Source organism: Dipodomys merriami, unplaced genomic scaffold, assembly GCF_024711535.1.
Source record: "Dipodomys merriami isolate MVZ:Mamm:240054 unplaced genomic scaffold, mDipMer1.0.p SCAF_380, whole genome shotgun sequence".
Lineage (NCBI taxonomy): Eukaryota > Metazoa > Chordata > Mammalia > Rodentia > Heteromyidae > Dipodomys > Dipodomys merriami.
The window spans coordinates 261157-275071 of NW_027205382.1; the positions used below are offsets into that span (position 1 = coordinate 261157).

Below are 13915 nucleotides of genomic sequence, written 5' to 3' on the forward strand. Positions count from 1 at the left end.
GTTTGAAGCCAGTCTGGGGGACTTTTATCTCTAATTAAGCACCAAAATGCCAGAAGTGGAGCTGTGGCTAGTCTTAGGGAAAAAAAGAAGAAGAAAAGAAAAAAAGGGAAGAAACAGCTCAGGGACAGTGGCCAGGCCCTGAATTTAAGCTCCAGGACAGGCACCAAAAAAAAAAAAAATGAAAAAAAGAAAAGAAAGTGGCAGTTGTCTTCTAACAATATCCTCTAAATCATGATTTACCTATCAACATACTTAAAAAAAAGAAACTAGGCAAGGGGGTTTTAGGCACTGAGTATTCCTTATCAGCTTGAGGTGACAGTTGACAACTTGTTCTTAGAGTAGGAAAAGCAGCTGACACTCTGAGCAGTGTTCCTTCTTGGTTTGGGCAGACCATTTCATTTGATTTTCTGACTTTCTGTCAACTCTGCAATTACTACACATCCCATTAGAGTTTATACATGGGAAAGAAACAGGAAGAACAAAAGTAGGCTTCATCTTGGGGCTGGGAAGGTGGCTCAGTGGTAGAGCACTTGTCTTGCATGCATGAAGCCCTGGGTTCGATTCCTCAGCACCATATAAGCAAAAAGAAAAAAGCTGGAAGTGGCATTGTGGCTCAAGTGGTAGAGCGCTAGCCTTGAGCTGAAGAGCTGAGGGACAATGCCCAGGCCCAGAGATCAGGCTTCATCTATCTACTTTGTAGCTTATAAGAACCAAAATCAATTTGGGGTAACAAAGTGGAGACCCAAAAATATAGATCAGTGAGATAACATTCTATGAACCTATAACATTATCAACTTGACCTGCTATAATTTTTTTCCCATTCCTGGGGTTTGAACTCGGGGCTTGAGAGCTTGGGCCTCTTTGTGCTGAAGGCTAGCACTCTACCACTTGAGCCACAGTGCCACTTCTGGTTTTCTGGTGGTTTATTGGAGATAAGAGTCTCACGGACTTTCCTGCCCTAGCTGGCTTTGAACAGAGAGCCTCAGATCTCAGCTGCCTGAGTAGCTAGTATTACAGGTGTGAGCCACAAGCACCTGGTAACCTGCCATAACGTTATGTATCATGTTTTAAATGCATACTCCTATTGTCCTGGCTACCTAGGAGGTTGAGGTAGAAGGATCACTTGAATTCATTAGTCCACTTGAAACTTGTCTAACACAGGTGGTCCCTCAAGGACAGCCTACGCAACATAGCATGTCCCATCTCATAACAAAACACACACACACACACACACACACACACACACACACACACACACACACACACACACACACACACACACACACACACACACACACACGAAATTCAGACTTATTAAAACATGCAAGACAGAATCTCTGGGATTTCTGGGGAAGGAAGGCACAGAATGCCCAGCCATGAGCCGCCTATCTCCACAGCAGGGGAAATCCCCGCCAGTGGAGCCTGGCACAGGCTTCTGTGGTTGGCTCGCCTCCACTTTGACCCAGCTGGTCTCAGTCACCTATAGAACCATCATCAGAGACAAAGGCCAAGGGTACCTTTTCCTGCAGAAAGGCTGCCAACTCTCTTCAGGTGACCAGCTGGTTCACTTAACTGGTGCTCACTGTGGGCCAGGATACCTTCCACGTTGCTGACTTTGCAGCCGATCCCACAGCCTGGCACTGCCTGGAAGTCTGTGCAGTAGCCCATGGTCTCTGTTCCAAGTTCCTGTGAGAGCAGGATAGCAGTGTCCAGACAGCAGCACCCCAGAGGTCAGGGTGAGGGCAGCAAGGAAGGGGTGAAGTGGAATGGAAGGTAAAGGTTAGTACTTTTCTCTCATTGAATACAATTATTACAGTTATCATGCTGGACCAGGCTGACCAGTCTAAATCCTCCCTTGAGTGGATGCCTCATGACAGTAGACAGGCTAAAGACTAGAAAGAAGAAAGGCAATTCACACCCAACTTCTCAAATGAAAGAAAGGTATCTTTATGGTATAAAGCATGTGCATTCGATGATATAAAATGTTTACCTAAATGAATCCCAAGAAATGGAAACAAGAGGTATTTTGTTATTTTGTTTTTTTTCTCCCTCCTTTGTTGTTTTGATTTCTCTATCGGTTGTCTTGTATGTAAGTGTATCTGTTTTGGGATGGTAAGGGCAAAGAAATGGTGAGACAAAGGGTGAAGTGTTGTCATGGTGGCCTCACTGTGTTCTTTTCAGCCCTTGAAACTTATGGTACCAGGACTTGATGGAGCAGCTTAACAATCAGTGCAGTGTGCTGGCACGTTCTGTTGCTTCTGTATTAAACTGTTCTGAAGGGAAACTAAGGAGTGTAATGCTGCCCTATGAGCTGAAACAAGAATCCTTGGGCATTCTGCTCATCTCTGCCAGGTCCTCCCCTCCTGCCCATTCTGTGGGTGTGCCCCTTCCAGTGCCACACATGCTCAGCAAATGGCTATGACAATAAACTGCCTTTGTGGCAACCTGGAACTGTGACAGGGCCTATCGTGAGCCCTGACAATCATAAGCAAGGGCTCTACCAGGCAGCTAGGAAAGAGAGTAGGTATGTGGCCAGGAGAGGAAGATGAAGCTGAGGGGAGGCCAAGGTCAAGGACAGGGTCAGTGGGACAAAGCCAAGGTGTGCATACTTCTTTGCAGTATTTGGTGACTGCCACGCCCAAGGGGTGCTCACTGCTGGCCTCCGCAGTGCCCACCACAGCCAGAACCTTCCTGAGGGGCAGTGTAGCTACATCTGAGAGCAAAAGGACTCGCATGACTCTGGGGATCCCATGAGTAATGGTGCCAGTTTTGTCAAACATCACAGTCTTTATCTGCAAAAAAAAAAAAAAAACAAAACAAAACAAAAAACAGCCACATCTCAATAAGATAAGAAAGATTTAAAGAGCTTACATAGTTTACATGATCATGAAGCAAAGCTATACCCAACCTAGCAGGCAGGGAGCAACACACCTGACCATTCCTTAACTTAGTGTTCTAGGGGTAATACTTGATACCATGAAAAAAACTGTGTTCTATCTGCCCCATCAAGATGGCTGAATTGTGGCTCACCCTTGAGCAGGTGGAGTTGATATAATAAACACCCTTGGCTGTACTGGCAATGGTGTGGCATGGTTTCCAGGATGACGCTGTCCAGACTTTTTTTCACAGCAAATCAAGTGTCAGGCCCCGGGGTTTCCTTCTCTGTTCCCTGCTGTCCAGCCAGCCCAGCACTGTTTACTGACTATTGTCTAGCTTCAAGAGCCTGCCTAGAATGAAGTCCAAGTTCCAGAAAAGAAGAGATTCCTCCAGCCATCATAACTGGAAACCTATTGCACCTGGTTGATGGCAGCTTTGTGCCAGTCCCCTCCTCACATGTGGGCTCAGACAGTCTGAAGCAATCATTTTATGGCTTCTATACTTCTGCAGCTGAGCCTCCAATTTGAAAAGAGCAATAACTGGAATGCATACATCCCTAAGCCTTATTCAAGGGCAGCATGTTGCTCTGCTCACACCACAACCCACAAGTTTAGTCCTCTGCAAGGAGCAAGCAACAGATGCAGTGTTTGAATTCCAATGCTCAGCCATGCCTCTGTCTTCATCACTGTCAAAGGATCTCTAAAGATCTCTGCCTCCTTGAAGCCATCTTCACTGCAGCCAGAGAAATCTTCCCAGTATGGAGCCTTGTAGCCCACAAGGAATTATACTGCCCTGCCATAGCTCCCCTCCTCAGAGCAAAGGTTGTAATTCTTTACCAAACCTTCTTGATCTTCATAAACAGGCCCCTCCCCCAACACACACACACACACACACACACACACACACACACACACACACACACACACATCATGTTCTCTTTGTCTGATTTTCTCCTTGTTCATTTATTTATTCAATATGCTAGTCCTGGGCTGAAGGCTAGGGACACAATGGAGAGGAAAAGCTTCTTTCCAGATATTATAGAGTTTATGATCCAGTACCATAGCCTCCCAGAACTTCTCCATCTACAGTTCCACTGCTGGGGCATTCTCTCCACTATCCTTTGTATGGCTAGCTCTTGTTTCAGATTCACCTTTTCTGACCATTGTACCGCTCCACTGCCCATTAGTGTCTTCAGGCATCCAGCAGTCTCACAATTCTGGACATATGTCATTTACCTAACAGTACCCATTTCTCCCATCCCACTCTAAGTTCTCTGGAAGCTAGGAACCATGACTATTGCCAGATATTAGCACAGGCCTTCACATGGAAGTGGTGGGCAAACACTAAACAAATAATAGATATGAAATCAGGGGCTAAGATATTTGGCAAAGACAAGGTCTTGCTATGTAAACCAGACTGACTGGAACTCATGATCCTCCTGCCTCAGCCTCCTGACTACAGGCATGTGACACCATACCCAGCTAAAAGGGAGATTCTTCATGTATTTTTATGTATACTGCCACTCACTATTCTGACTGAAAGGTCATAGGACTCTGATAGTAATCTCACAATGAGGCAAATAAGAAACAACAAATAGTATTTTCAATAGGATTATAAAAAAAAAAACACTAGCCAAGCCCCCAAGAAGAGTGAGGAAGACCCACCTTGTGTGCCATCTCTAGAGGCTTGCCTCCTTTGATGAGGATGCCATGCTGTGCAGCCACTCCAGTGCCTACCATGACTGCTGTGGGTGTGGCCAGCCCCAGGGAGCATGGGCAGGCGATGCACAGCACAGTGATTGATGTCTGGAAAGCAAATCGGATGATCACTTCAGTCTGTGAGATGTGCTTGTTGGGGTTCTAAAGAGGAAAAAGACATGTGGGAGAAAGTTCAGTGAGGACCCTCATGAAATTCTTACTTGTAAGAACTTTGCAATAGACCACTGGGATTTGAATAAGCATAGTGAGCAGGATTTAGAAGGCATGGCAATATTCTGCACTGCTTCGGCATCACAGAATTAGCTTCCCTCACTGCTCCACAGCCTGGTTTGCCAACCAGAGTAGAGAGTCAGGTAAGAGTTCCTGGCTCACTTGCAAGTTGGGTCGAGAAAATCATATCATAGCACTAGTGATGACTTTGCCTCTCCATGTCTCAGTTTCCCCTCATATAAAATGGAGATGATAGTACTCAGTTCACAGGCTGTTATAAGAATTGAATGAGAGACAGGCACTGGTGGCTCACAGCTATACTTGTAGATACTTAGGACCATGGTTTGGAAGCTAACCCATGCAGAAAAGTCTGTGATACTCTTATCTCCAGTTAACTAGAAACAACAACAACACTGGAAGTGGAGCTATGGATCAAGTAGTAGGGTAACAACCTTGAGTGAAAAAGCTAAGGCACAGCAAGCATCCAGGACCTGAGTTCAAGCCCCAGTACCATCACACATATTAAAAAACAACAACAAGAAAACCCTGAATGACAATATATTTAAACACAAATGTATACATATGCAACTATAACACCAGGCATATGAAAGGCATCTAAGAAATAACAACTATTATTTTATCATTATTTTGCCATCACAGAGTCTCCAAAGTACATTATATGAAAGTATGGGAATACCACAACAAAACTCTTTTGTACAATTAACATTAACTAGTTTTAAAAAGCAGGCCTCCAACACATGTATCTTGAAATGATAATCACACAAATGGGAAAAGATACAGGGCATTTAGGATTGTGTTTCTTTTTCTTTTTTTTTTTTGGGTCCAGTTGTGGGGCCTGAACTCTGGGCCTGGGCACTGTCCCTCAGCTCTTCATCTCAAGGCTAGTGCTCTACCACTTGAGCCACAGAGCCACTTCCGGCTTTTTTCTTTTTGCTTATGTGGTGCTGAGGAATCGAACCCAGGGCCTCATACATGCAAGGCAAGTGCTCTACCACTGAGCCACCTTCCCAGCCCTGTGTTTCATTTTTGTAATAGCAAAAACAGGAAACAACCAAGAGGGGATTTATCAATTCATCTGTGAACACAATGGAACAGTGGGCAAGTGCTAGATAGCTGATGCATGTCGTATGTCGGCACCATTGCAATAGGAAGATACCAGCTACGTGGCAGTTTACAAAGGCAAGTACTGTGATTGGATTCATGCTAAATTCTCTGCCTGCATCTGTACCTAGCCTTCCAATAATATTGAAAGGATGTTCATCAAAGTTAAAGGGTGGCTATTTCTAGGAATGGGACTTGGAGCCATTTACCTTCTTCTCTGTTTTTCATTCATGTTTTCTTTGTAAACTCCAAACAAACAATATAAGGATCAACTTTGCAGATCTGGTTTGGTTTGGATTTTTTGAGACAGGGTCTCACTATGCAATCAAGGCTGGCCCACAGCTCACAATCCTTTGGCTTCTGCCTTTTGATTTTAATGTGATTTTCAAATTGGTTGTGGTAGCTATAGAGTATAACCAACACACTGCACTCACTTCATTATAGTAAAACGAATATTTGCTAAATTGAGGAGACAGATCACAATCTCTTTGCCTTCTACTTTATTCTTTTGTATAATTAATGTACATTATACTCTATCCTATGATTTTGTAAGGCAAGATTTCAAAATAATGTATATCATAAGGATCATTTAATTTCTGCAGTCTTTCTGATCAAAATACCACCTCGCATTCTGGTGACCCTGGGTGGGCTTCTAGAAAATAACTTGAACCTTTCCCAACAAGTAACATTGTTACAGCTCAGTGATGACAGCATTGGAAAGGAACAAGCAGTACCTCATTTGTCAGCATCCTCCCCGACTTTGCAGATAAAAACAAAAGAAGCCAAAATAAGATGGAAAGCCATGGAATGGCAGAGAGCTGCATATTCCAACTTGGATAGGATTGAGTTTCCCACAGTCACATGTCAATAGACAGTTCTCCCCAAAAGCCCAAGTTTTGGGCAGTAAGTGAGTAGTCACAAGAAAATTCTATAAATACATTCACAGCTTACTCTTTGTGTTTTTCAACTGAAGGCCTTGTGCAGAGTAGGTTAGGCAAGTACTCTACTACTAAAATCAGGCCCACAGGGTGCTCCTATAAAAGCCCATTCCATATTCTTAGTTTCTTAGTCTGTGGCTCTAAGGTAAAATGAGCAATAGAATGAATGAAGTAAGAAGTTCTACTCATTGGGCAGTTACCTAGTACTGCCTCTGTGGGGCGAGAGCTTTTTACATGTATCAAGATTTTCAATCCAGCATTATCACCATCTTCATATTGGGGACCTGTCCTGTGCCTCACAGAACATTGAGCAGCATCCTGGTTTAGTGGCCCATTCATAAAAACCACAAATGTCTTCAGATATTAGATGGGCCTGAGAATCACTAATGATGCAGTTCTAGCTTCCTAAGTAGATACATTTTTTGAGGATAGTTTAAATTGCACATATTGTTTTTGTAAAGTTTGATAAAATAGCATTTCCTAAGATAATGTTCTTCATTTTTTAATGAAAAATGTATAGTTTGACCAGCGCCAGTGGCTGATGCCTGTAATTCTAGCTACTCAGGAGACTGGTATCTGAGGTTTGCAGTTTGAAGCCAGTCTGGGTAGAAAAATCCATGAGACTCTTACCTCCAATTATTGACCAAAAAAGTAGAGCTGTAGCTCAAATGGTAGAGTGATACTCTTTGGCAAAAAAGCTCAGGGACAGTGTCAAGGCCCTGAGTTCAAGCCTAGGACTGGCATACACACATACACACACACACTCACTCACACAAAGTATACTTCATTGTTTCACATATAATGTTAAATAAGCATTTAATTATTAAGAAGCTCTGTGTATGTTAACATATAATATAACTGGAAAGTGTTATGACTTGGGAAATTAAGACGTATGTCTTATAACTTCAGAAATGGTTTAGGGTTATTATACCTGAGAGACAGCTGATGCCTATGGCAAAAGATAATTTTAGTAATAATCTGCACAAGTAGAGAAGCAGAGTATCCCACCTAGACTTTTACATACATATATATATGTATATATATATATATATATATATATTGCTTCAATAAACAAAGGAAGTAAACAAAATGAAACATATACAAGTAATGCCCAATGAACTAAGACACAGAAGAATAGGATTAATGGCAGTATATAACTTAAAATTAAACAACCACACTGCCTGAGGCATTCAACTTACAGGAAAGTATTTCTGAACAACACCAAAATCGACAAAACCGATTATAATCCATACCACCAACGTCAAAGTTGAAATGATGATGATAAATGGGACAAAATATCCACTAAAGCGGTCAGCCAGTTGCTGAATAGGTGCCTATGAAGATAAAACATCAAGATCATGGGAAATTAGGACAGTGAAGACATAAAGCACCACACATGTGGATGAGGGCAGGGCCCCCAGCTCCCTCATTGCCTCATTTACTGACCAGCGCTACTCAATACTGAGATTAACTTCTCAAATGAGGGACCACACTGTGTCTTATGTTTCAGCATTACCTTGGACATCTGAGCCTCTTCTACCAACTTCACAATCTGAGCCAAAGTGGTGTCATTGCCCACGTGGGTGGCTCTAATCAGCACAGAGCCATGTGCATTTATAGACCCAGCAATCACCACACTTCCAGGTTTCTTGGTGACAGGCATGGCCTCTCCTAGAAGTGGAGAAGAGACATGGTCACTTGACTAGCCCTACTCAGCATCACATGGCTTATTGACTGCTGAAGAAAATATGGAACAAGCCACCTAACCTGTGATAAGGGACTCATCAGCCATGGTATTGCCTTCTAGAACTTTCCCATCCACTGGGAACTTGCCCCCAGGCACGACCTTGATGATGTCACCCCGCTGTACCAGCTCCATGGGTACTTGCTCCTCTCTGCAACAGATGCTACTCAGGTCATACACAGCAACTCCCAGCAACCCCCCCTCCCTGTGTGTTACCAGGTCAGCTTCTAGACTGACCATGGAACAAGACACATTACACAGCTGCCCTCTGTATCTAAAGGTTCTATACCCACAGATGCAAGCTAACTTCACACCAAAAAATACAGTAAAGGGCTGTGTTAGGTAGCTCAGCGGTGAGTGCCTGTTTGGCATGCATTAAGCACCAGGTCCCACCATCAATAATAGTAACAACATAAACACATACACAAACTCAAGATAAAAAAACCTACATTTGTACTACGGCTTTTCTTATTATTCTCTAAACAACACAATGTTGCGACTATTTATATGGCATGTACATTGTAGTAGGTATTGTAAGTCACCTAGGTGCATGATTGGCAATATACAAGAGTATACAGAGTATATATGCAAACATGACTCCATTTGATATTAGGGACTTGAGTGTGGGAAGGTTTTAGTGTCTGTATAGGTCCAAGAATCAGTTTCCACTGACACCAAGGGATGTCTCTGTATGTGCTTTACTCAGAGCAACAGATAGGAGCAGAGCTGAGTCTCCCTGGCCTGTTGAGGACAGCAAATTTTACCCTAAGGGGAGAAAAGGGGAACCACTGCCAGACTTTCTGCTACTGAGAAATACAGGTAAGCTTATTTCTCAAGAAAGGTTCTGGGGTGGGAAGGTGGCTCAGTGGTAGAGTGCTTGCCTTGCATGCATGAGGCCCTGGGTTCGATTCCTGAGTACACATAAGCAGAAAAAAACGGAAGTGGTGCTGAACTCAAGTGGTAGAGCACTAGCCTTGAGATGAAGAGATGAGGGACAGTGCCCGCCCAGAGTTCAGGCACCATGACTGACCAAAAAAAAAAAAAAAGAAAAGAAAAGAAAAGAAAAAAAGAAAGGTCCTAGTTGAAGTGACATCTAGAAGCAGACAAACTGGAAGCAGAAGGCTGATAAAGAGAGAGGTAAACAGCATGGGGCAATGGAAATAGTGGCAGCCTTGAAGATGGAGAAATGAGGATCAAGAGGCTGGAGGTCAGGTGTGTATGGATGAGGGAGGAGAAGGAGCAGCAAGAGGTCCACTGGGAGCTGTGTGGTAACAGAAAGGCGAGGAGATGACAGATAGGCTGGGAGCCCTCTCCATCTACAAGAGAAAAGTTCTCCCTGCAGGTGATCCTGAGATCTGGAGGAAGGTTTGATAATGAGCTCCACACAGCTGGTGCTGGAAGATATAGAGAGATGACATGTCCCAGTGAGCCTGTAACAGAATACAGTCCAACAATGAAACCTAGAGGTCAGCCTCCCGCAGGATAAGTATGAAGGTCACATAGCAAGCAGACAAAGCAGCAGCAGCAGCAAAGGATTTCAGTCTGCTATGTAGTCAGACCTGTAAGTGCTCCACCACCCAAGAAATGACAGGTGTCCTGGCAAAAGGACAGAGGGACAAAGAGGCCTGAGCCTTTAAAAGGAACTAGCTAGTACAGAAAACTCTGACAGGCTGCATGAAGGGATAAGGACCTATCTCTACAGCAGATTAAGGACATGTGCCAACATGCTTGGCTTCCAGCAATAATGATACTGATAAGTACCTTTGGTATAAGACAGTCTCATGAGGAAGATAAACACTACTCCCATTTTATACTCTTTCAGATTGATGGCCTCTATCCTGGAATCTTCCACATCTTGCAAGGAAAGTTGTTCCAAGTTCTCTGGGGAGTCTTCCTCACCTTTTACCAGACTTCCTATCCTAATTCCTGTAATGTCAGCTGTCTGTACCTCTCATTCACCATTTAGCATCCACCTTCAACCATTACCTGCAGTATGTTATGGATTGAGTGTCCTCACCTACTCTTGCAAGGTTCAAGGCAATGTCTCTACCCAATCCACCCATGGAAACATAAACTGATCTCAAGCTCTGCTGATAAATACAACCTACCTGATGATTAAGTTGTCCTCACCAAGGGTCACAACTGTGGCTTCTGTGGCTTGGAGGGACATGAGTTTGGCAAGGGCTTCTGAAGTTTTGCTCTAGGAAATAAGCAGACTATGATAAGAGAGCTACTGACTAGTCTCACACCCACAAACATGCTCAAAAGTGCTGGTGTGGATGAGCAGCCCTGGGGAGAGAGACTTTAACACAGACATACCACACAACCAAGGCTCTGTGGGGACAGGGGTGACCAGGCAGCTGTGAAGTCACCAGCACACAGCATGCAAAGCCTGAGCAATTCCACTTCAGAAGGATAATAACTGAATCTCTCTTGTAGCCCTAACAGAATTTCTTCCAGGGCCTGAGTCCTACTTTTATATAGGCTCCATTACAATGCTAGACACAGCACAGGCGTGAAAAATGGCCTGCCGCTGAGGCAGAGGTGTGGGCTCTACACAAATGAGTCTGTACTCAGGACTAAGAGACCATGAAGGTCAGAGTTCTTTCCATTGCACAATATACCTGTTCAAAGGTTTCATAATTAACCAGATTAGCTGGGATTTCAGAAGTAGCAACCAAGTTGGAGATTAGTGACCACACCACCTAATTATATGGAGGTTTCAGATTTCTTTAAGTCTAAATCAGGTGCAATGAATAATTCTCCATGAAGGGCTCAGATGGACTGAGGTTTGTATTTCTGAAGGACCTACTTGGATCTTACCTAGTACCTACCTTTGCCACGTGTTCCAGCCACCGGCCCAGGGCAATGAACACGAAGAGCATGGGGGGAGTGTCGAAGAAGGTCACAGGGCTCTTCTCAGCCTTCTCGGCAACTGCAACCACCAGGATGATGAGGGAGTAGACATAGGCAATGGTTGTGGCCAATACAATGAGCACATCCATGTTGGCAGACTTGTGTCTGAGAGATTTGTAGGCCTGAACATAGAAGTACCACCCACCAAGGAACTGGAAGCCAAGCACAGTGAAAACTTGTCAACAAACAGGGTGCAGATTTCCTGCCCCCCAGTGATAGCTAACATTTTAGGTATCTGTGCAAATAAGAAATCACTTTGGCCACAGTGATTTGTCATTGAGGAAACTTAATTTTCTTTTTTGAGATAGAGTTTAATTGTATGTCCCAGGCTGGCTTTGAACATGAGACCTGCTTCAAGCTCCCTATGAAACCTACTTTATGATTTAGAGGACTACTGGCCATATAAATGAAAGGTGGGAAAAGACTTCTAAAACCCAGAGAACATGATATAAATGTTCACTGATAAGAGAGTCATAAAAATGGTCAAAAGAATCATAGTTCACTTATTTTATGGATACATGTAATACAGTCTTGAAATAAGATTAGTGTAATGCAGTCTCAAAAGAGAAGATATTTTATCGGTGAATCATTGGCATAGAAGATGCCCACAATATGAGAATAAATGAAAAAGCCAATATACATCAGTATTCTCACATGATCCTGCACCCATTAACAAGCACAAGTGTGTTTCAGGTTAACAGGCCAATATGTATTCATGTACACACAAGCATGTGTCTTCCCAATGCACATGGGACCTGGAAAGATATAAGTCCACTTCCTAAGTGTGCTGTAGAAACACTTGGGAACAGGACTGGGCCAATACTTGCAATGGATAGAACTGATTACAATAAATGTAATTGAAAATGAAATATAGAAAAAAAACTTCAGCCTACAAATGTTGGCCCTCAACTAATCCCAACAGTCCATCATTAACTTAAAGAGTTTAGTTTTATATTCTAAGATATATTCAGAATTTCCTTCAGAAACATGCTTGGGGCCTTAATATCACCACTCCAACAGATATCTTTACCAAGCTGGTAGCTGTTAAATGATTAATTTACTCAAAGATAAGAGCCACATCTGCTGTACAAGATAGAACATAGGGCGTTAGTGGCTCTCACATGTAATCCTAGCTACTCAGGAGGCTGAGATCTAAGGATTGTGGCTCAAACCCAGCCGAGGCAGACTCATCAATAAACACCAGAAACTGAAAGTAGCACTGTGGCTCAAGTGATAGAGCGCTAGCCTTAAAGAGCTGAAGGACAGCGCCCAGGCCCAGAGTTCAAGCCCCACAACCAAAAAAAAAAAAAAAAAAAAAAAGAATGTCTAAGGAAAGGGTGAGTTCTAGGAGCATCTGGCTGCTGCTTCTAATGTCAAAGGTAACTTAAACAGGGAACACAAATTTTGGGCATGAGGTCTGGAGATGTAGCTCAGTGGCATAGCACTTGCCTGGTATGTATGAGATGTATGAGGTCCTGGGTTCTATACTCAGCACCATGAAAAAGGGAGGGAGAAGAGGGAGTTAGGGGCATACAGCTTTACCAATCTTGCAGGCAGGGGGTGGATATCACAGGGAGTTTTGATCCTTTGCAAATCAAGTGGGAAAACAGACAGCAAAACCAGGCCCCACATCACCTGCTGGTCACAAGGCAGCAACTGTCTGGAGGCGGGACAGGAAGACTGCCAACTAAGGACTGTGTGAGCAGAAGAGTTCAGAGATGAGCCATGCTTAGAGGGCAGAGGTTTTACCACCTTTCTAATATATACCTGGACAAAGGTACACAAGATGAAGAAGACAAGATTGAGAATGGACAGTCCTGGGATGATGTTGTGGTCCAGGGCCATGGCTTCATGAGGATCCTTGCTGGGTATTAACATATAGATCATTAAGCCCATGACAGGGATGCCAAACACCAGGCTGCACAGGAACGACTTCTTCCACCTGGAAGGAAAACACAACCACACAGACAATTAAGGTATACTAGGCACATGGAGTAAGGCAGGTCCTCTTCTGAGGACTTAGTTTAAGGCTTTGTTTTGTCACACATCTGGGGCAGAGACCCAAGGGATAAAACAAAAGTACAGCTCTTTACCACATTGCCATCCAAGGGACAGTCTAAAGGTCTACATATCACTGTAAAGATAGTCAGGAAATGTTAAGGCCTAGCCCTGCCTTCACATAGCTGATATGTGACCTCCAATCTATAGGAGAAGCAACTGAGGCAGAAACTGAGAATCCAGCCCTAAAGAGGTCAATTCTTTCATCTATAGCTGCCTACCACTCAATTTTCAAAAAACACTTTAACAGACCCCAGAGGAAAAACCAGATTAAAACAGATGTGTTAGTATAAGCTAACCTTCACAATCTTTATAGACTTTGAGACAGAATA

At 43.5% G+C, this 13915-nt stretch overlaps 1 protein-coding gene and 1 long non-coding RNA gene across 5 annotated transcripts in view; one reads left to right on the forward strand and one right to left on the reverse strand.

The window, feature by feature from the left end:
* LOC138805021 (uncharacterized) overlaps positions 1 to 10771 on the forward strand; it is a 28952-nt gene extending 18181 nt beyond the window's left edge. For both annotated transcript variants that reach the window (XR_011365411.1, XR_011365410.1), the window contains exons 2-3: positions 9316 to 9428; positions 10432 to 10771. This is a non-coding gene — a long non-coding RNA (uncharacterized lncRNA). The remainder of the gene's footprint in view (positions 1 to 9315; positions 9429 to 10431) is intronic.
* LOC138805020 (copper-transporting ATPase 2-like) overlaps positions 1 to 13915 on the reverse strand; it is a 69621-nt gene that overhangs the window by 9318 nt on the left and 46388 nt on the right. For all 3 annotated transcript variants that reach the window (XM_069989577.1, XM_069989576.1, XM_069989578.1), the window contains 9 exons: positions 13293 to 13467; positions 11444 to 11677; positions 10718 to 10809; positions 8633 to 8760; positions 8382 to 8536; positions 8065 to 8199; positions 4542 to 4736; positions 2610 to 2792; positions 1518 to 1686 (listed from right to left, as the gene is read on the reverse strand). In XM_069989577.1, the coding sequence (XP_069845678.1) occupies positions 1518 to 1686; positions 2610 to 2792; positions 4542 to 4736; positions 8065 to 8199; positions 8382 to 8536; positions 8633 to 8760; positions 10718 to 10809; positions 11444 to 11677; positions 13293 to 13467 (1466 nt within the window). The remainder of the gene's footprint in view (positions 1 to 1517; positions 1687 to 2609; positions 2793 to 4541; positions 4737 to 8064; positions 8200 to 8381; positions 8537 to 8632; positions 8761 to 10717; positions 10810 to 11443; positions 11678 to 13292; positions 13468 to 13915) is intronic.